Below are 23953 nucleotides of genomic sequence, written 5' to 3'. Positions count from 1 at the left end.
AATCTTCGTATTAAATATAAGTTTTATGTATTAATATAAATGAAAATTGTTTTGGAATTTTTAAGGCATCAGTAACTTCATTAGTAATCTGTATCTCCCACTGCGAGTGAGATTGTGATATCATACCCTGCTTTGTTTTACCCTGCAGTAATTAATTTGTGGGGAGGAATAGAGGTTAAATGGTTTCTTTTTGCAATTGCTCTCAGTATAGCAAAGATGATTTATGTGCAGATACGTGTGCTGTCTTGGTCATGGAGCACTATACGAAGGATGTGAATGGGCTGATTCACTATCTCATCCCCAGCGAAACTAGTAACTCAGACACAATAACAAAGCATAAATCTCATCTCAAGCTTCCTTCTTGAACTTGATTTTCCCTGTGGGGCCTATTCTCTCTATAGAGCCACTCCCATAATGATCCAGCAGTACTTCTGCAGCATTATTCATGTGTCTAATACCTACTAACAAGGTGGGTCAACAGGAGAGTCCTGTTACAAAGCGGTAAGATTGTGTCCACAAAGACGTTTAACAATACATTAACATATGTCAGTTGTCTTCCTATTTATTTTTCCTGATGCATTTTAAATCTTTTATTGTAGATGGAGAATGCTGAGAAGATACGAAAAATTACGTTTTCACTGATCCAAAAAGAGAGAGTAGGAATTAAATAATTAGTCTATAATGGTTTAAAAATTCAAGAAAAAAAATCATGAAAAATATGTTGCTTAATTTGTTTTACATTGAGATGTTTGGTACATGATGTATTTTACCCACACATTTTTGTGGGGAATTAGATTTAAGAATAGTAAATGTTGAATTTTACTACAGGAAATAACAAAAAGAAATACTGGGACAGATCCTCAGCTGTTCTAAATCAGCTCTATTGTCTTCAATTGTCTCTTCCTGCATGTATGTTTGCCAATGGACTTAAACCCGTTTCCTTGCATAGTATGAATATCTGCATGGTTTTATTCCTGGTATATTCATTGTATCTCAGAGAACATATGGCTTTGATTTATAAAATTAAAGGATATATTTGTAAACATATTGTTGAACAAAAGTGCATTGTTGGCTCATTAAAAAGTGTCCTGTGTATTTTTCAGTTCCATATATTTATTTTTTATAGGCAAAGATGTCACAAGTTAAGCAAGTGGGCCTTTTAGCTGCTGGATGTCAGCCTTGGAACAAAGATGTATGCGCTGCTAGTGGGGACAGATTTGCTTATTGTGCCACGCTTGCTATTTATATTTACCAGGTAAGATTACTTTTTTCTCAATAAACCACTTACTTTAGAACAATATTCTTTGCTTTCTACTTCACTTTCATCTGTTTCAAGAAATGTTCTTGTAGTAGTTTTGAAGTGTGATTGTAGTCAGAAAAGTGACTGTGTAGAACTGGCATCTTTTTACTCAACAGATCTACTCCAAAACAATTAAAAAAAATATTGTTACAATTTGTTTCTCAGGTCAGCATTGCAGAGCTAGTGTAGGTATGAGAGAGGGAGCAAGATTGCATGCTGGCTTGTGCATCACTTTCAGAATTGTGTAGCACTGATAAGGAAATGTCAGGATTAGATTAACTGCATGCTTTCCCTTAAATGGAACATAGTGGGGAAACCGGAAGTGAGCCCAGAGGAGTTCCTGGTATACTCGCATGAGACCGAGCTGGTGTGGGGTGTGTGCAAGCTGCATTTGTTTGTTTTTTATATTAACTTTAAGAAACCCCCAGTTTTAAATCCATCTCTGGTTTGAGAGTGTAACAATTATTCGTAATAGGGAAAAACTTCTCTGCAGCAAATAGAGTAAGTGAGGTGCATATTATGGAGCTCAAGTGAGGGGATAAACTGAAGCCTTGCCCACTGCCTGTGGGCTGCAAAGTACTAACCATTGTTTATACTGCCAAAAAAATGAGTATTAAAAATGGCATACAAAATATAGTCAAAATTATAGTATCCATTAATACAATATGTATTGTATTACATATGTACAACAAACCTTGTATACTGGAGCTTCTCCCTGGGTCATTTCTCCTTCTTTGTTGTACTAAACCAAAAAAAGCAAGTTAAGGACAGTGAACCACAAAATATACATGAAAGTAATATTAATAGTTTGACTTAAAGTGAAAAAATCAGAGTTATATCTTTACTATGTCTTTAATCAATCATGTTGTGTTAAAATGAGACAAACATAGGTTGATCCATAAATTCTGGAGCTTCTGGATTTGAAGGGTTGGATACACATTAGCACTAAATAAAGGTTCCTGGGGATTATGTTAATTGCTCGATATTGCAATCTCCCACTGATTTCACTCAAAGCAAGATGAGACCCACTGTGTTTTATAAATCACTATATCATGAGTAAATGTTTTAGGTTGATTCAGTAGCTTTCCATTAATTCCAGTGTCAAATTGTTATTTGTCTATGATTAGAGCAAGGTTCCATGAATCATAAATTCTGTTCTCAGCTCTGCCACTGACTGGCTGTGTGACGTAGGACAAATCTCTTTCTGCTCCAGTTTAGCCATCTGTAAAATAGGTATAATACCTGTAAAGTACTTGAAAATGCTGATATGAGCAGTGCTATAGAAGTGAAATAAAAGAATATATGAAACACATGGAAGTAATTTTTTAGGAGGGGGGGAGGGGCCTAACTGAATATTGACACATTTTCCCTGCTAATAAAATGTATATAGACCTAGCTTATTAAAGTTGCAAATACTTGGACTTGTTAAATGCAGTGGAAATCAAATTGTAGATTTTTAAGTATGGTAAGCTTCATATTCTTGTCCATTAGTGACTTGAGCTGCTACACTATCCAACTTAGCAATATATGCCATAGATATTAAGCGAGTTTACTGAAATTTGAGTATCTAAAATACATTTGTTTTGTTTTTTTTAGTTGGATCACCGATACAATGAATTCAAACTCCGGGCAATTATGTCTGAGCATAAAAAGACAATCACAGCAATATCTTGGTGTCCCCACAACCCTGACATGTTTGCAAGTGCCAGTGCAGATAATTTAGTGATCATTTGGAATGTGGCTGAACAAAAAGCTGTTGCAAAACTGGACAGTACAAAAGGTATCAGAGACACGGAGGTTTATTTCTTATAGCTCTTCATCTTTAAAATAGCAGAAATACTCGCAATGTACTAAATGTTGAATGATTGGTAGAGAAAGTTTTAGAAGTAGAGCAGCTATAGATGGAGCACAAAATTCTTTAGCCTCACTTCTACTGTAGTTCATTATAGAATATGATAAAACATAGTGTTTTTGTACATTGTTCTGAACTGTATAGTAATTGCTGAAAAACTGAATTTTTCAACTCTTCTTACAGCAAAAGCAGCCTTTCAAAATGCATTAAACTCAGCGCAAGTTTGTTTGTTTTTTATTGGCAAGTAAAATAGTATAAATTATCATCAGTCATCATACTGAAATGTAGGCAATTATGATTTATGATTTGGATATGAATTTTCATGACAGTTTTGCAAGGCTGAACACAAATAAAACCTGGTCTACAACAAAGGCCAGGGCTGCCTAGATGGGGCGGGGAGCGGTGACAATTTGCCCCAGGCCCCGAGTCCTGAAGGGGCCCCCACAAGAATATAGTGTTCTATAGTATTGCAACTTTTTTTTATGGAAGGGATCTGCAAAATTGCTTTGCCCCAGGCCCCCTGAATCCTCTGGGCGACCCTGATAAAGGCTGCTGTTCAGATGAGGCTATTTACTAATAATGATCACACTTAAATTCTATCTAAAATATAGTTTTTGGTTCAGTTTAGATAAACATCCTAATGTGCAGCTAGCTCTTCTCAAAAGTATGAAACTGTTTATCCAACTCTATTCTCTTCCCATGTGTTTTCCAACAGGCTGAGTGTAATTAGTTCCTCGGCAACAAGCCCGAGTTCCTTCCCTGCAAGCAGCTAGTGCACCCCAGGTGCTTTCCTGCAGTCAGTTTCTTCAACATGTGCCCTCTTCGATTCTGTACTTTTTCAAGTTCTGTTAGGTCCAGAAGGCCTGGGAGCCTCTCTTGGGCTTCTCAAACTTTCTGGTGCTCTGAGGCTTTCCATTTTGTTATTTTCTAGACTATATGGCATGCCTTTGAAAACCTTACATGCTGTGAGATCTAAAGGTCACATGAGAGCACAAATAGTGGGCAGGGAAATCTGAATTGATTCAGAATTTACTTTTGCTCAGGATATGGGTTAAAATCAGTACTGGAACTTATATTTTTAAGAACCAATTGATCAATCCTAAATTACCAGAGTCCATGACTGAATTTGAAGGAGATGGTTTCCATATCCCAGTTATGTACCTCCTATGTTGCTCACCACTTTATTTTCAGAATAAACTGTTCGTGTTAAAACCCCTTATTAACTTTACATTCGTAGCATATCAGATATCTCTGATGGTACTGTTACAAAAAAGTACCCAAATAAAATGTGCATGGGAGGCTTGGTGAAATATATATTATAGAGGTTGTTCTTTAATCACACCTTGCAATCTAATTTTTATGATTATGTGGAGTATTGCAGTGTGGGAAATGCTGAGGTCGCAATTACAACTTGGATACTTGAAGTTGAAGTTAGGTGCCTATGTCCATATCTAAGCACCTAAAGAAAAGTGATCTGATTTTCAAAAGCGCTGAGCACCTACAACTCCCACTGATTACAAAACCTTAAAGTTCAGGTGCAATTATCTGCTCCTGTAGTCTTAGATCAGGTGTACACTGCTACTTATTTCAGTGTGAATAAGCCACTCCCCTGAGCGACAAAAGTTACACTGGCCTAAGTGCTGGTGTGAACAGCACTATGTCATCAGGAGAGCTTCTCCCGCCAACATAGCTACTGCTTTTTGTGGAGGTAGATTTATTTTGCCGATGGGAGAGCTTTCCCCTGTCAGCATAGAGCATCTTCACCAGATTCGCTACAGGGGGCGCAATTGTATCGGTGTAGCTGTGCCAATGTAGCGCTTCTAGTGTAGGTTAGCCCACTGTGATTAGACTTCCTGGGTTTTTGCCAAAACGTAAATACATTTTGTAAAAGTTTGCAAGTGGTTTTGTTTTTTAACTGATTAATAACAGTGCATTACTTTTACTGTAAAGTAAGTATTTGTGTAAGGATAAACGTATAGCATATTAGGAGCAGGCTAATCTTCAGTCATATGAATAACTCCTTTGGCACTCATGGAAGTTACGATGTGTACCACAGTATAGTCTGCTTGCCATGTAGTACATAAAATTTTCACTCTTTGAAAATGTGTAAGTGGAGTTTACTTTTATGCCAGGCCAAGTACACACAATTGCCTACGCTTAGACTGAAGTCTGTAAAATATTTTTAATGTATTACTTTCCTAGTAATTTAAGATCTGTTGCTTTTCAAGACCAATGTCAGTAACGGGCTAAGAATATTTGATAGATAATGGCATTCTGCATTTCAAATGCTAGTTCTTACATGGTTTTTTTCTTTAAACGTTTCAGGGGTTCCTGCCTCACTTAGTTGGTGCTGGAATGCAGGTGATGCAGTTGCTTTTGTTTCCCATAGAGGCCCATTGTATATTTGGACTATCTCAGGACCAGACAGTGGGGTAGCTGTACATAAAGAAGCACATAGTTTCTTGTCAGACATTTGTCTATTTAGATGGCATCCAAAGAAGAAAGGAAAAGTAGTATTTGGACACACAGATGGAAGTCTTTCTATTTTTCAACCAGGTGAAAATTTACTTGATTAAGTAATTATTGGCCACTGTACGATTTTTGTTATATTCTCTAGTTTAGATTTTATAAAAACTTTTATATAAAATTTGTTCAGAGTATAGTAGTGTTACTACTCACTGCATATGACAAAAATACATCTGATTAGTTCAAGAAAATTCAGAATCTTTTGTCTTTTTATATTGAATCCTATTTGGTTATCAAATCAACACTTCATCTTTGAAATGTGTATAGTAAGCTGATTTTGAGGGTATGATAACAGCCCTCTACTCTAAACTTTTGATCTGCCCCTGTACTGAGTTTGCCAGGAAGTTCTGATCTCCTAATTGTATTTATTTGGATTGTTAGTTATTGAATGTTCTAATTGTTGAATGTTCAATCCTCTACCCCTATTTTTGTAAACAAATCAGCAATTGCGAACCCAGATCTAAGATTCTGTCTCCTATTAAAGCATATCAGGGCAAAGAACTGTCTCTGATAGATAATAGCAGATCTACAGATGGCAGTGTGAATTATGCTGATCGGAGAGCTTTCCCCTGTCAACATAGAGCACAGTGTTGTATTAAATGCACATTCCTTGAAGGAGTATGTGGAGTTTTCCTTTGGAGCTAAGTAGTTAATTCTCTTTTTCATACGTGCCTCACTGCTTGGTGAGGAAAGCCGACCCTTGGTGATGACCATTCTTGTGTCCCAGGGTATGTATTTTTCTCTTGCTCTGACAACTGACTTTGAATATTAGGGGAGGAAGAATCTCCTCTAAACCAGATGTGAGTTTTTGGACAGTGCTAAAAACCATGCTAGAATTCTTGTATTTCTCCTTCTGCTGTTCTTTGTACCAAATTAGCATTTCCAAAGGCTATACTTTTTCTGATACTATGCGTAGTGCTGTCTCAGCCTAATGGAAAGCATCAGCAAAAAGAAAATATATGATTTACTGTTGGGTCATGTACATACATGTGGGCATGGCCAAAATGATTTGAAGGTGAAAATAGGAGTAATAGATGTAGGAATTAGATATTTCAGGAGTGTAAGAAACTTGCAAAGGTAAGTAGAACTTTGGCAAATAATATTGTGAGTTTTTACCACTTGTTGTCGCATTATTCATTACTCTTGGGGAAATCTCAGCTCCCAGCAGCATAGAATTGACTTCAGATTAAACCAGGGGTAACAGTGGGGGGCAAAAAAACCTAACTTGTTTCAAGACTGAGCTTGATAAGTTTATGGAGGGGATGGTATCAGGAGATTGCCTACAATGGTATGTGGCCCATCTGCGACTGCTATTAGCAAAAATCCCCAGTGACTGAAAATGGGGCATTAGATGGAGAGGGCTCTGAGTTTCTACAGAGAATTCTTTCCCAGCATATGGCTGGTGGGTCTTGCCAGGATGCTCAGGGTTCAACAGGTTGCCATATTTGGGGTTAGGAAGGAATTTTCAGCCAGATCAGATGGGCAGAGACCCTGGTGGGGGTGGGGTTTCACCTTCCTTTGCAGCCTGGTTCACTTACTGGTTTAAACTAGAGTAAATGATGGATTCTCTCTAACTTGATGTCTTTAAATCATTATTTGAGGACTACAGTATCTCAGCCACAGGTGGCGGGGCTATTACAAGAGGGGATAGCTGAAGTTCTGTGTCCTGCAATGTGCAGGTCAGACTAGATGATTACAGTGGTCCCTTCTGGCCTTAAAGTCTGGCCTATGAGTGTAAACGCAGAGGTATAGCCTACAGTTTTCTGATAAGGATTGTTTTGATTTGAGTGAGATCATTATTACAACTTGGACTCATTCACTGGAGCCTTTTTCTGTAGAATAAAATCTAGCAATTTTACATCACTCTGCTATGCCTAAAATATAAATTCCACACTTTTGCATTCAAGCAGAGAATATAATTAATTGACGTCTCAGAACCTGGAAAGAGTTTAGCATGTGAGTAACTTCACTTACTTGAATAGTCCCATTATAGCAAATAGGACTACTCACAAGAGGAAAGTTAGGCTATGCGTAAGTGGATCAGACCCTAAATAAGAAGATGAATACCAAATAGTTGCTAGAAAACCCTTATTAAGACAGTCTGAGCCAGAAGATAGTTTAGCTCTCACTGAGGATTGCTCTAATTTGAGAAAATTTGCTTACAATAATAAATCTGAATATTTAAATTCACAGGATTTCATGGATTTGCAACTGTGATGGCTACCACTGTATTACCATTCTGACTTTGAAAAGAGAGAAATGGGTTTGTTTATTTGTTCTCTAAAAATGTAGCATAGAGCCAATAGCTGATTTTTACCCTTCTATTGATGCCACAAGGACAGCCTACCCCAGGTCAACACCATGCTGACTTTCAAACGCAGGTCCTTTCTGTACGTGGTGGAATAGCTACAAATAGTTTTCAAAATGGACACATTTATGATTTGTCCATCTCATAAAGAGGAAGACTCAACCAAGCTCACCATCTACTTCAGAAGATAATACAAAACATAATAAGGTTATATACAAGAATGTTTCATTGATATCATAAGATCTTGGAACTCTCAAAATAGCTCAATTGAAATTAATTTTCCTAAAATAAATATCGGAGGTGTGCTGAGTTGTTTTAATGAAAAGTGGTGCATGAGCTGGCCATGATTGCAGAGGCGATGCATAACTGTTGATGGGGGTGAGGGGCATAATTTAAAGGTTCTGGGTGGGTATGTGACCACCCCACAGAGATTTTCAAACTGTGGGACATGCCCCCTCGGGGGGAGCAGAGGAACATGGGGTGGGGGGTGTCATAATATCTTTCCCCAATCTGAACCTTAGAGTCCAAAAGTTGGGGTACCAGCATGAATTCCTCTAAGCTTAATTACCTGCTTAGATCTGATAAGCTGCCACCAATCAGGAATTCCAGTGCCTGATACACTCTGGTCCCCCCAAAACCTTCCCTGGGGACCCCAAGACCCAAATTCCTTGAGTCTTACAACACAGGGGAATAAACCATTTCCCTCCCCTCCTCCTCCCCTCCAGGTGTTCCCTCCCTAGGCTCCTGGAGAGATACACAGATTCAAGCTCCGTGAATCTAAACAAAGGGATTCCCCCTTCTCCTTTCTTCCTCCCAGATCTTTCCGGCCCTGGGTACACTGGAAGATTACTGTGATTCAAACTCCTTGAATCACAACACAGAGAAATTAGGTCTCCTGGAGAGATAGACAGATTCACGCTCCATAAATCTAAAACAAAGGGATTCCACCCTTCCCCTCCCTTCTCCTTCCCTGTTAAGTACAGACTCAATTCCCTTGAGCCTCAACAAGGGGGAAAAATCAGACAGGTCTTAAAAGCAAAACTTTCAATAAAAAGAAAGAAAAAAGTAAAAGGTATCTCTGTACTTTAGATGGTAAAAGTTACAGGGTCTGTCAGCTTATAGAAACTGGAGAAAAAGCCTCCTCCAACAGAAATACAATTTAAAATACTTTCAGCCAAATACACATTAGAACTCTATCAGCCAGATACACATTTGCAAATAAAGAAAAAACAATCAAAAAGACTAAACCGCCTTTCTACCTTTGTACTTACTAAATCTGAACAGAAGATTAGAGAGCCTGTAGGTACCTGAGGTTACACTCAGAACCCAGAGAGAACAAAGCCAAACCCAAAAAAACACAAACAAAGGCTTCCCTCCACCGAGATTTGAAAGTATCTTGTTTCCTGATTGATCCTCTGGTCAGGTGTCCAGTTCACTGTTTGTTAACCCTTTACAGGTAAAAGAGACATTAACCCTTAACTATCTGTTTATGATGGGGGGGCAAGCGGTGACGCCAGGTGGCTCAGGCCAGCCCTGTGCAGTAGGGCTTGAGGAGGGAGCACCACCTCCACCTCCTGAGTCATCTCAGCAGGCCACCTGGTCTGGATTTGAGGGTGAAACCAAAAAATCAGGGAGGGGGCATGTTACCTAGCATGCTTCCCCCACACGTCACCTCTGCGTGTTTGGAATATTGTGTTAAAACTGATTTTGTTTTTCTTGGTGGGTGTATGCATACTCTAGCAATGCTGGTGGAATGGGAACTGATATTTTTTTTATCAAATCTGGATTCTGCAATTGGAAAAATGCACTTTATCAAGGCAAAGGTTTAATCAAACATGAGAAATGCTGAGTCCACTTGAATAGAATGGCTGATTGGACTGCAACAAGGACAAGAGAAGCTACAGGTAATTTTTTGCTATTTCTACATTTCACATTTATATTTTCATGTCATTCTGATGAGATTCACAAATCAAGTAGAGTTAAATCACGGATCTAGACCCAAGTCCTGCACAAAATCATACGTAGAACTCCACATCCTTGATGTATCCTCAAGCCTACTCTTTAGCACCTATAATCTTTAAACCCCTTATCTTGAGGGAAACTTCAAAACTTGATGTGGTAGATCCAGCATACAAAAAATTACAATTTTTATAATTTATTAATTTGCTCAATATCATTAATGAATTATGAATTTGATATTTATTTATCGTAACTTCCTTTTTCAGATGCCACAATTGCTGCTTTGGTGTCATCCTCACAAATTGAAAAAAACAGATACTATTTAAAACCTTCACAAAAATTCATCAGTTTGCTATGATAAATGAGTTGCCTCTGAGAGATCAAGATATAATAAACTTCAAGGACATAGATCTTACTCTGAACAAGTCATCAGGAATTTTCATCAACCTACTTATGTTTACTGTTGGAAAAGGTCCAAAATTCAAAGATGCTCTGAAAACCATTCTGAAAAATGCAAAGTACGTTTCTGATGAAATTCAGATTGAGGCGGCCAACGGAGAGGGGCGGCACATCCGGCTCTTCGGCGGCAATTTAGCAGCGGGTCCCTCACTCCCTCTCAGAGCAAAGGACCAGCTGCGGAATTGCCACCAAGGACTGAAGCGGCGGCTTTTTTTTTTTTTTTTTTTTGCTGCTTGGGGCAGCAAAAACCCTGGAGCCAGCCCTGAAAATGCGTCCACTGTTTTACACTACTGTGTTTATTTCAAAGCCAAAAAGAGACTTATTGGAGTGGCCCGATAGCATGGCCTCACTGCTGAAGATATTACACAACAGATTTTGAAAGACCTCCATGAATTGTCTTGACCCTCAAAATACTTTATTCTTGCTTTGATGATGTAAAAGTTATATCATTGTGCAAAGGAGGTGTTTACAAATCCTTTTACAAGCGATATTAAAGAAGCAAATACACACACCTTTTGAATAACCATCTACATTGGTGGTCTCTCATGTGTCTGACAGGAACTCAGCAGTGGCAGGTTTGTTCTCAAGTTGTAATTTTCTGTACAGTTTTTTTTCACAGGCATGAAATGAGTGTTCTGTATAAAGGCAAAGACTCACAGAAACAATGGATGGACTGGTCACCTGAAAACCACAGAAATAATTCATAGTCATTTGGAAGAGATTGAGTATTCGTCAGACTTTGTGAATGAATATGGTGCAAGAAGGATGTTGGAAGTTACACAATCACTCAAATTCTTGTTCTTAGCTGAGGTTATGAGAATGATTTTGAAAGTTTTTGCTCATGTGAACAATTAGTTTCAGAAGGAAGTAATGCACCTTGCTAAAGGAGTTTAATTGATTACTATTGCCTGTGAAAAACTTCAACAAAAGCAAGAGATGTTTGAAGACTTTTTCCCAGTTATTTGATCCAAGTACCGTGTTGTGAAGGATGTGTGTGATGAAGCATCAACATTAAATGTGCCACCAAAAGAGCCATGGTATTGGCCCCCAAATTTCAAGATTTCATGGTCACTGAGCACTTACCAGAATTCCAAAGTGTAAATGAGCATCAAAGATCCCAAATTTGTCAAAAATTGATTGATGAAACCAGTGGTGAATTGCAAAGGAGATTTTATGAGAAGAATTCCAAGTTATACAAAATCTTGCCAGCAATCTATTCCACCAGCTCTCTAGATGTCTTGAAAGTGGAATCACCAAGTGTTTTGATTGACTTGCTTGGATTAGATACTGAGAAGGTGACAGATGAAATGGCTGTATTTAAAGCACTGATAGACGAGAGAAATTGCAAAGGAATTTAAGAAGTTCTAGGTGCTGCCAATGAATTAAAGGAGGCTTCCCCATCTGTTTTTGAAATGTCTATAGTGGTCTTGAGAATTCTATATTTGAATTGAATTGACTATAGTGGTCTTGAGTTTGTGAGAATTCCTTTTTCTTGTTTGAAAATAATGTTATCACACCCAGGGCTGAGCATCACCCATGACAGAAAGAGAAACCTAATTCTCCTGTTGTAGGAAAGTGATTTGACATAAGAACTGAACATGATTGCCTTTGTGGAAGAATTTAGATGCCATTATCCAAGGAGATTTCAACTTTAGTTTCATGAACAATCTTTGTTACACCCCGCTTTCATGTTAGGATCAATACTTTTATATTTCTGAATCTTTGAATGTTGGAATATTTGTTATACTGAACAATCATGTAAATATGTATCTTATTTTTCCTTATTTCATAAAAATGAAGTAAAAAAAAAGGCTCTGATTGAGACTATGGTTTTCGCTAAGTACATGAACTTTTGAAGGCAAGCACAACAGCACCTCTTGTCATGCAGTCCTCTACCCCATGTTACTGTGCTAGCTTTGGGCCTGAGACAAACTAACAGAAATGTGTATCAATTTATGCACCTATTCACTGTTATCCAGTCTGATGTGTATTATTTGCCCCAACAGCAGCAGCAACAGGTGGTGTTTAATTCTGCCTCAAAAGTACCATACACCTCTAAGCAAACACATCTACCAAATTATAGTGTGAATTATTTTAATACTCAAAGAAAAATGTTCCCCGGTGAACAGACTTTTTGATTCAGTTTTTTAATGCTAACTGAAGTAGTTTTTGTTCTACGTCAGTGATTAAATGAAATCAATCAGAGGGATAACAGATAGCTTTTAATATTTGTCAAAATGTGACAAATTAATGGCATTCCTAGTTGTCAAAATTCAAGGGTAGATAAAAGCTGAATAAATTTAGAGGTAATTAATTAATTCATTGTTTCTAGGAAAGTAGCACAGCATGTTCATTTATTTATTTTGAATAGAACACCATCACTTTAAAAAACAAAGGTTTGTGTTATCTGTGAGTGGGATTGTTTTTTGTAATATCAAAAATCAGTGCTAGCTTTCCATAATATTGGGTAATGATTATCATAACACAAGTTACTGGGCTCACTGCTGGCGTAGCTGAGTGATATTTGATGTGCTGATATACACTGGATGTCAGTCTAGATGATGTAAGGGTCCTTTCTGGTATCATCATACTCAGACTCTATTTGTTATTTATCCACTCCTGAATTTGAACAAATGATGTTACAAAAACAATTATCCATTCACATTTGAAAAAAAATGTTATGATGTTGATTACTGTGACTCATTATCACCATCTTTCTCCTGGTTTATATCACTCTTCTTTGCTCATATTTTATTTTGTTTGTGCAAATATATTTACCTAAAACCAACCTGCATCTGGGGCCTGATGCTGCAAATCCATGAATAAGGGTTTGCAGGATCTAAACATGTGAACATGAACAGCCATTTTCACTCTATTTTTTCTATTATTAAGATAAAAAAGAAGGAGTGGAAATGTCTGCTGGAGTCAGAATGACCTTTGTTAGTAAGTGCAGCAGAGGATAAGCTTTGCTGGCTTCACTAGGACAGCCTGTGGAAGAAGCTACAGAGTGTGTTGGGGGGGAAATATGGATTGTTTGCCAGCCTAAGCAGACATAACAAAGCCATGCATAAATCACTGTAATTGATGCACATTATATCTTATTTAAGGTGGTCTGTTGCCTTTTGCTTTTAAAGGTTCTAAGAGTCAGAAACATGTCCTAAGACCAGAGTCTCTTGAAGGGACAGATGAGGAGGATCCAGTGACAGCCCTGGAATGGGACCCTCTGTCGACTGACTATCTTCTTGTTGCTAATTTACATAATGGCATTCGACTAGTTGATTCTGAGTCTCTCTGCTGTATCACAGCATTTAATTTTCCTAGTGCAGCAGCATCAGTTCAGTGCTTAGCCTGGGTTCCTAGTGCTCCTGGAATGTTTATTACTGGAGGTAATCTTTTCTTATTGTTGATAGTTTATTGAATGGTTATAAATATAGCATTGAATCTCCAAAGTAGGTCCTGTACTTCATGTTTAATCTTTTCTGTACCTTTGACTTTAAAGTCAATGGAAACAGAAATATTTTAATGTATTCTAGAAAAAATGAATGCTTAAAACAGATGCAGACAGTTTTGCCATGGGTTTATCAGCATGGATTACAATTTGCTGGGGGATGGGCATAAGCAAGCAAGCCATTCCCCACTCCCCCGCTTCCATTTCTGTTGTTTTTGGAGCTCACTTGTTCCAATCCTTTCTCCTTTCTAAACCAGAGAGTGAAGGGGAAATTGTGGTTGAATTGTGGGAGAATTGTTGGAGTAGTAGAGAGAGAGGAAGGGTGAATTAGAGAATATTTTATGCTGTTGTTGATAGGTTTACCCACTGTACTCAAAGAATGAAGATGTAAAAACATGCTTGTAACATTATTTTAAGAGTATACATTTAATTCAATGTTTCACTTTTTGATTAATTTGGTGCTTAAATTATGTACTTTGTTTATGTAGAAAAAATATTAATAAATGGAGCTTTTTTTAAAATCTCAGATTCTCAGGTTGGAGTGTTACGTATTTGGAATGTTTCACGCACAACACCTATAGATAATTTTAAGTTGAAGAAAACAGGGTTCCATGGTTTACATGTGCTCAATTCTCCTCCAAAGAAAAAGTGTAAGTATATATTTTATTATTGTAATTCAGTGCAGTGATTGCAAGTTAAAATAATCTAGTCCTTTCTCTTTGTGTCTGACCCTGTACACCCTAATCAAAACTCCCTGACTTTGGATCTACTTCTGCAGTCGTTAATCAAAATAGCTGTTGACACCAATGCATTTTTGGGCAGACTAAGCGCTATCAGATCAAACCTTTTGTTAAATTCTTCCTTATTAGGCAGTCCCTCACGTAGGAATACTACAGTCTTGCTCCCAACCCCAGTGAAGTACGATATACATTCTCTTTTTGTAACAGATACCTCATAACAATATACAAAGCTTGTAGCCCCTTAGAATAGCTTTACACAGTAAACAAGGTAAGGCAAATTTGGTGAGATAATGTCTTTTATTGGACCAATTTCTGTTGGTGAGAGCGACAAGCTTTTGAGCTTATAGAGATCTTTGGTCACACTTGATGCTGTCTGGAAGCTTCAAATCTTGTCATGCACACCAACAGAAGTTGGTCTAATAATAGATATTACCTCACCCACCTTGTCTGTCTAATAACCTGGGACCAACATGGATACAACAACACTGCATACATGTAAAGATATGTAATGCAAGTTGTGTATTGATTCTGGTTCTCTCGGCCTTAATAGATTAATAGTATAAAAATCAGAAAAGACATTTTGTTGAACACGTAATCTCTTACCATGAAAAAGAGAGACTGAAAGGGAAAGTTACCTACTAGCTAACACATTATAGCATGTCATCCACTTTCTCACTTTTATTCTATGAATTCTTCAAACTTCCTAGAATACATTTTTGCACTCTTTCATCAGCCTAGAGACAGTATTTTGAGAATGTTGCATCAAATTTAAGCTTCTTACCTCCATTTTCAAAGCTGCATATACTTATCCTCCCTTATTCAGCACACATTGTTCCTGTCCCGTCCACACTGCCGACTTTCCTACTCTCATCTGCCTATTTATCAACTTGTCCCATATTCATCTCCCTGCCTTTTTCTATGCAACCTCTATGCATTGTACAGCTTCCAAGTTACCAAGGCATAGATCCATATTTAAGTTCCTTTTAGAGACCCACTTCTGCCCTACTACAGATAATGAATCTAATTATTTTGTTGTTCCTGGTTCCTCTAACCTCTTTCTGTTTTTCCTTAGACTATGAACTTCATTCGGGAAGGGACCATCCCTTCTTGAATGTCTGTAGAGCACTTAGCACATCTTGGGCATTTCCAAAAACAAATAATAAAGATGATAATATTGGTCTTATTTAACTTCTATTCTTCTGTTTTACATCAGCCACCATTTTTCTACTACCAGTACCATTCCTGTTACTTTTGTTACTGTTAGCTTGATATTTTGAGGGACACTATCAACTTGAATTTTTTGAAGAAGACTAATTTTCAAAAATTGTGGATTCTAGCACAGCACCCTTTAAATGGTATAACCTGTTATTTTTTAAAAGTTTCTTGAATATTTTTCTAAGGGATTTCTCTTCTCCGCTGTTGATGTTTAGAAGGACTTATTGGGAGGCCTGCAATATCGGATATGCTCAGGCCCACCCTCTCACCATGGAAACTTTCCTACTTGTCAGCATCAAATAGGCAAATAAATTTTACAAGCCCTGACGTGAAGTGATGTAACTGCTGCTTGTTTTTAAATATGAAAAAAAGAAAATATGTTAATATGTTTATATCTTTTTATTAAGCACTTTCATCACATTCTCCTACTAAAAATCATCATACATCATCTACCAGTGAGGCCGTTCCACCCCCAACTCTAACCCCAAACCAAGCATTCTCTCTTCCTCCTGGCCATGCTGTCTGCTGTTTTATGGATGGTGGAGTGGGACTTTATGACATGGGAGCCAAGAAATGGGATTTCCTTAGAGATTTGGTATGTCTCCTTTGCCTGTCCAATGTTTTGAATGAAATAATAATTAACTTATATACAGCATTTTTATGCACAATAATCAAGGACTGAGCATAGAGCCTACAGCGTAGTGTGCAGGCAAATCAGATTCATAAATAAAAAGGGGCTGAAGATTTAGAAACCTTGTGTAACAGCTCTAGAATGTTGAAAATTCTTCACTACAGATTAAGACTGCCAAATAATGTAGGACCCAAATCTGAACTACTGTAAAACTAATATTTAGTGAGGGAGCTACTTCATATTTTAAATACCAGTTTAAGTCTTCCCGTCTCCTCTCCTCTGCCACCTCACAAAAAAAAAGTATTACTTTTTCAATAATGGATGAAGAGAAGGAGTATAATAGTTATGTGACCCTTTTTATGCTGCATGTCAATTATCCAGCCAGCACATGCGGAAAATAGTGCTGATGAGTTCACTGATGATGCTTTTAATAAACGAGGTAAAAAATGCAGTGTCATTTTGGATTAAAGTGAAAAACTAAACAGGAGTACTGGGGAAAAAACAATCTACTCAACTGAAAAACTCTAAGCAAAGCAGGCAAATAAATATTGTTTTCAAATATCTCATAGTATGATCCTGAAGTCCATATGCAAGCAAAGTGTCTAGTGAAACCAGTGAGTTTTGTCTGAGTAAGCACTATGAGCAAGCCTATGAAAATGTCAGAGAAAAATAGAAAGTAACACAAAAACGTAAAACTACTAACATTACTTCATAATGTCTTTTTTTTTTCAATGATCAGGCAAGAATTAGAATTAGCAGAGCAGTTTCATGCAGCAAAATGTTGGGTTACACTGAGGGTGCGTTTGCACTAGGAAAATTCAGAAATATAATTCTTTACTGATGCAGCTTCTTTGGTAGCAAACTTGGAAGCTTTAGAATAGATAAGGCACAGGCATTTTTACTACCAGGTCATCTAATCCTGGATTATGTTATGCCACAGGTGGAGAATTACAGGTCTGGTGTATTAGAAGTATAAACCGACATTAACTGTGTATACCTTAGCTCCTCTACCACTGGAGATATTCCAGGAATTTGGTAGAACTCCACCACTTAGTGTTACTGATTTTGTTTAAAATGTTTTTAATGTTTATAAATGAGGAAAATGAAATATAGTTTATTAAACAAACACTTGTTTAAATATACGGACACTTACTGTAAGTGCGACTTCAGCATACATCCATATCCATGAAAATAGAAGCAGAAATAGGAAACCAGGAAAGACGCTATTAGAACTCGATTTCATCTGCAAGCAGCCAGTTTGTTTATTTCCACTTTTATGGAAACAGACATTATGTCTGAAAACAAAATCAGGGTTTGAAAAGAATGCTTTAGAACTTTCTCTACTACTTGTGAAAAAATAAGTCCACTTTCTCAAGAGCAAAAGGTGGCCAGCTACTGAAAATTGTACCTTAGAACTTTCATGTCAGTTTCACATACTTGTTTTCCAAAAAGGGTCATTATTTTGCTATAAGGCGTAAAACAAACACCATTTGGAATATAAGGTCTCACAGGAAAAACATAAGAAAATTAAATTTTGAAATAGAAATGACTTTGCATTTAGGTACAGCTCAGTTAATAACATTTCAGTCATAATGACTGATGCACAGAGCCAAATTCTGCTCATTTACATCTGTGCAACTCTACAGGGGGTTGGCAGTGTTAATTTCCCCAGAGTGTGCACAGGTGCTGCTTGGAGTAGAATTTGGCCTATGACATATTCTATTTTGCTGGGTTTTTTAAATCCTTTGGAAGAAGAGAGAGAGGAGAGATCCAGATGCTTATTACACCTTTTACTGTTAACTGATTAGCTGAAAAGTATGGCTCTGCTGGAGCCTGAATTTGGTTTGGTAGGTTTTATTTTAGTGTTGCATTCAAGTGAAGGATCATTCCTTTTTCCATTATATTTTTCACTCGCATAGTTTTCAGTTACTTAAAACTCAGCAATTATTTTGCTTTGTGGTAAGACTTCTAAAGAAAATTTAGTGGTGAAAATTGGGTAAGCATTTTTTTAAAATCTAGAAATAAAAAAAGTGTTTGGCAATTTAAGGAATTAGCTCTCAACCTTTCAAGACCACTATACCCCTTTCAGGAGTCTAATTTGTCTTGTGTACCCCAAGTTTCAGCTCACTTAAAAATTACTTGCTTACAAAATCAGACATAAAAATACAAAAGTGTCACAGAACACTTACTGAGAAATTGCTCACTTTCTCATTTTTACCATAGAATAAATCAATTGGAATATAAATATTATACATACATTTCAGTATATAGTATATGGAACAGTATGAACAAGTCATTATCTGTCTGTATGAAATGAGGAGGGAGGGCTAGCTCAGAGGAGTAAGGGATAGCTCAATGGTTTGAATATTGGCCTGCTAAACCCAGGGTTATGAGTTCAGTCTTTGAGGGAGCCACTTAGGGATCTGGAGCAAAAATTGGTCCTGCTAGTGAAGGCAGGGGGCTGGACTCAATGACCTTTCAAGGTCCTTTCCAGTTCTAGGAGATTGGTATATCTCCAATTATTTATTTATTTTAGTTTAGTTTGTACTGATTTCACCAGTGCTTTTTATGTAGCTTGTTGAAAAAACAGGCAAATATCTAGATGAGTTGATGTACCCCCTGGAAGACCTCCATGTACCCCATGAGGTACATGTACCTCAGGTTGAGAACCATTGGTTTAAGGCACTATATAAATCTCTAAATTGCATGCTAAAATATTAATATAAAATGTTAATATAGATGTAACGATGTTAGAGAACTACAGTAAAGAGTTAAAACTACAGAAAATAAGGTTAGCTTATCAATTAAATCAACTGTGTTCATATGAGAAAAATCTTTAATGTACTAGTATTCATTTTTTTTATTATATCATTTTAGGGACATGTTGAAACCATCTTTGATTGTAAATTCAAACCCGATAACCCTGACCTTCTAGCTACAGCATCATTTGATGGGACAATAAAAGTTTGGGATATAAACACTTTAACAGCAGTCTACACCTCTCCTGGGAATGAGGGGGTCATTTATTCTCTTTCTTGGGCTCCAGGTAAGAGTATTAGATTTTAGGCATAAATATTATTATATGATTATTGAAATTTTCTGCACAAAATGCAGTTGATCTGATGAATTCAAATAAATGCTCATGTAATTCTCAAGTTTACAAGCTGGAATGTACATGCTCTTCTGTCCATCCCTAAGGAAAAATCCTTCCCTCTCCTCAGCATCTATTTGTAAAAGGCCCTGACTGCACCAGAACCAGGGCAGTTTTGCTTCACTGGGGTGGAGGCAGGATTTGAGAAACCTGTGCAAGGACTTTCTTCATGTATTCATTGTGGGTCCGAAGGGGAGAGGCTATCTACCAGCAACTGTTGATCTTAGTCATATTCTGGAAGATGTGTTCCGAAGCCCAACTAAGGGTGCTGTTCAGAGCTTCTAACTTAGGCAAAACTCCCATTGCCTACAGTGTCAGTTTTGCCAAAGTGCTGAAAAGGGCCCTTTGGAGGAATCTTCCTCAAAACATCATGTCCATGTAGCTATGCTTGCTGCTGGAGAGTCTTCCAGGGGACAGGAAGATTAATTTTTCCCTATCCAATAGAGCAACAGCAGAGCTCTTCTGTAATTACAACAACGGCCTCAAATCTGCAGCAGTTACTGCCTAGGTCATGCCAACCACTCCATCACCCTTACACAAATAAATGTGTTAGTCTCTCAGGTGCCACAAGGACTCCTCGCTGTTTTTGCTGATACAGACTAACACGGCTACCACTGAAACCTGTCACAAGGGTGACTGGAATCCCCCATTCTTTTCTTTATGCCCTGCATTAGTAGTACTAAGAGATATGTCATCATCAAATACAAATACATACAAGAGAAATGTATTTGTAATTTGATTTGTGGGAAAGAAGTAACTTTATCTGAAAGGGAAAATGTTGATCTCTTTCCACTTTTTGGCTTGCATCATCCCCCAAATGCATTAGCTCCCATGCCTACAATATTTGCCAACATTTGGATTTGGTCTGGAGAAAGAACTTGAACATACTAGTTTGTCTTTCCCTTCCTCCATAACGCCACCTACTTGAATATCTTTTCTGCTCCCCTGAGTCCTTCTTCAGATTTTCTCCTCTTAGTCCCTTAAGTATAATCCAAAATTTATTATTTCTGCACCATATAGGTGTTTTCTGTATAAGATGTGCCTGGTTAATAGCACCAGTTTCTGTTCTGGGATTGAGTCACAGTGGTGAGAAAGTGGAGACTTGTGTTTCTGTGTCTTATTCCCCGTTGTAGAATGTATACAGTAATGATTCCCTACATCATAGGAGTACTATGAAGATGAATTCACAAATGTGTTTGAAGTACTCAGGTATTACAGTGATGGGGTCCTATAGGGGTAGATAGTAGTGGAATCTGATGGTCCAAAACTGGAAGTAATTTAAAAAGAAAAGTGATTGCTTAAGTGTCGTCACATCTGTCCTATGTGTGCTCAGCTATGAGAGAGAGAGAGCACTTTATCTGCTGTGTTCTGCTGTTCATACAGGTTTAAAATGAAACTACATAATTTTCTGCAGATGCTTTGAGCTTTAAACACTAGACATCGTGTGGCATTTATAGTTCAAAGAAAGCCTATGGACAACAAAGTGCTGTCAGGTGGTACCTCTTGTCTTCTCTCTGCATTCAGTGCATGGGGTTGGCATGGGACTTGAGCTCATGTTTGCAACCAGTCAGTGTCTACCTTAAACAGTGGTGCCTAGAGTAGGAGGGTAGAACACATAAGGCTTTTGTTGGAATTGCTGCTTCTGAACTAGTGTCAAGTCCCCTGCAAATTCCGGGCTCTGATTGTGAGGCTACATTGCTAATCTGCCTTTGCTATCGTATAGTTATGTATTTCTTTAATTAAAATGGAAAATTATGTATATAAAAATAACACTGACATTGTACTCATTATAATGTGTCTCTAATGTCTGTTCCTCCAAGGGGATTTGAACTGTATAGCTGGTGCAACTTCCAGGAATGGTGGTTTTATCTGGGATGTCCCTAGAGGCAAAATGGTAACCCGTTTCAGTGAGGTGAGATGAGTTTATTTTGCTTGGCTTCTTAAATGTAAACTAGTGGCTCCCTCTAGTGCTGATCTAGATAAAGCTGGATCAGTGTTTGTATGCTTTAAAAAGATATGTAACTTAACTTAAAAATATAGCCAAATTTATTATACCCAGTCTGAGCTCTGGAACAGGTACGACTCACTTCTTTAACTTGGATCCATCACTTCAGTATCGTTACTTTACTAGTTGACTTACAGAGGATCCAGAAGCAAAATGGAATATTTCCTCTCAAAAGCACATGTATTCTATTCTATTCTATTCTATTCTATTCTATTAATCTTCGAACTCAAAAATATATCAAAATATAATATAGTAGTGATTATTGCTACCAGATATAAAACTCAGGTTTAATTTATGGTCCTGAGGTCTAACTCCAGAATGACAATGCTGCATTAGCAATGCACTGTTATTTAATTATTGATTTAGAATTATAAAAATCTGTATTAAGTGCCCCTCTTGTGGGCTTGCATTACCTAGAATCTTAAGTGGTGGTCAGTTCAGGTCCTGGAGCACTGATGTAATTTGCTCCTGGCATAAGGCTCTGTTTAATAAACTAGTTGCACCATTCTGCAATAACTTCAGTTTTCAAGTGGTCTCAATGTGCAGCCCCATGTAGACCACCTTACAGCAATCTAATCTGGAGGTGACAAAGACATGAATAACTGGTAAACTCTGCATCAGAGAGAGAAAAAGGGCTTCTTCTCAGCAGACACAGATGGAAAAATAAAGTTCTTGACCACAGATGCCACTTGGGCATCCAGAAGCAGCCCAAGATCTAAAAACACGCCTAATGTGCACACCTGTGTTACAAGTTGTCTTTCCTCAGTGAGTGGTGTTGATATATATTTCACCAACTTTTCTAGCTGCTTCACACAGCCCACTAACTTTCTCAACTGTGTCCAAGTTAAGTACCCAGCAGCCAGCTAACCCTCATCCAAGTTCATTTAGATGCGAAGTACTCACTCTGCAGTTGAGACTCTCTGATCCTGTAGATGGTTCTGGACCAGGCCTGACCGCAGCATAGTTTGGAGTATCTGGGGGTCACTGGAGTACAATGGCGCTCCAGCCACGCACCCCTTTTCCTGGTCACATACCCTACATGGCCCAACAAGGCTAGGGCCTCATTATTGTGTAAAACTGCAGTGTATGTACTGTATTTCGAGAAATGAGGCTGAATCCTACTAGCAAAACCACAGAGAAGTCAGTAATTAAGAGAAAAAGGGGTGAATTATTTCTTATTGATAGGTATTTTGCATTTTTTGAAGCATGGAAAGAATGGAATCTTCTGCATTGCCTGGAGTCATAAAGATTCCAAAAGAATAGCGACCTGCAGTGGCGATGGATTCTGGTGAGTATCATGTTGAAAAGCAATCTGCTATTTGGGCAGGTGAACTTTGATAGCACCGTATATTTAATGTTTAAGATCTTGGCATAAATAACCATTGGATGTGTTCTGCTTATGTATGTTAATATAAAGTTGCATAGCACTACGTCAACAGCAGACAACACAGTAGCAACATATTCATATATCATGCCATTTGCTAACAAAAATGCAATATTGTTTCCTATTAGTGGTATGTACGCTACTGCTTGCATTATGATCAGGCAGCGTAGGTATGGAACTCTAGTTCCCGCTGTGTATACGCTCTAGCTGTGGAGAGACAAAAGGAGGTGTGGCCAGGGAGTACATGAGAGTGTTCAGGCACGGTGGAACCATTTACTTAATGTCTGTGGCACAGTTGATTCATGTCACACTTGCCTAGGGAAGTCATGGAAGCTCCTTCATTGGAAGTTTTCAAAAAGAGGCTGGATAGCCATCTGTCTTGGATGGTTTGGACACAACAAATCCTGCATGTTGGTAGGGTGTTAGATTAGATGACCCTTGTGCAGGGGTAAAAGTAAGGTGGTACGGGCCACCGGTTCCAGCCCGTACTGCTGACTTTAAAGCGCTTTAATATCATTGCCCCTTTTGCCATCCCCCAGGCTGCTGATGTGAGGGAGGCAAAAGAGGCAGCTTCCCTGGGCCCGGCAATTTAAAAGGGTCCAGGGCTCTGGCCACAGCAGCGGTGGTCAGAGCCTCGGGCCCTTTAAATCCCCACTGGAGCCCTGGGCACCGCAGAGCCGCCAATATGGATGGGCTTGCTGGGGACGCTAGTCCCCAGCCCTACCCCTTCCGCCCAAGACCCTGCCCCTTCCGGGGGGCAGGGCATGTCCCAAGCCAACCCCCACACTGGTAAGAGTTCAATTTTACTTTGACCCCTGCTGTTGTGGTCCCTTCTAATCCTATGGTTCTGTGATTCTATGCCTCTACGGAAAGGTATACTACCTCTAACCAGCCCTTGTATTTGGGAAACGCAAGGACTATAACTGTGGCCTTTGTGGGGGCTGCAAGGATGGAAAAGTTTCTTTTGTACTTCCT

The 23953-nt window shown here is 38.2% G+C and overlaps 1 protein-coding gene across 1 annotated transcript in view; it reads left to right on the top strand.

The window, feature by feature from the left end:
* The window catches only part of WDR17 (WD repeat domain 17), a 75738-nt gene that overhangs the window by 12992 nt on the left and 38793 nt on the right, over positions 1–23953 (top strand). Inside the window, 9 exon segments of the mRNA XM_030563096.1 lie at positions 1127–1255; positions 2897–3080; positions 5478–5708; positions 13539–13790; positions 14380–14502; positions 16215–16402; positions 19316–19484; positions 21410–21501; positions 22800–22882. Coding sequence (XP_030418956.1) covers positions 1127–1255; positions 2897–3080; positions 5478–5708; positions 13539–13790; positions 14380–14502; positions 16215–16402; positions 19316–19484; positions 21410–21501; positions 22800–22882 — 1451 coding nt within the window.

The sequence above is a fragment of the Gopherus evgoodei genome, chromosome 5 (genome assembly GCF_007399415.2).
Source record: "Gopherus evgoodei ecotype Sinaloan lineage chromosome 5, rGopEvg1_v1.p, whole genome shotgun sequence".
Lineage (NCBI taxonomy): Eukaryota > Metazoa > Chordata > Testudines > Testudinidae > Gopherus > Gopherus evgoodei.
The sequence above is the reverse complement of the archived record's forward strand: the minus strand, read 5'-3'. Positions and strand labels throughout refer to the sequence as shown.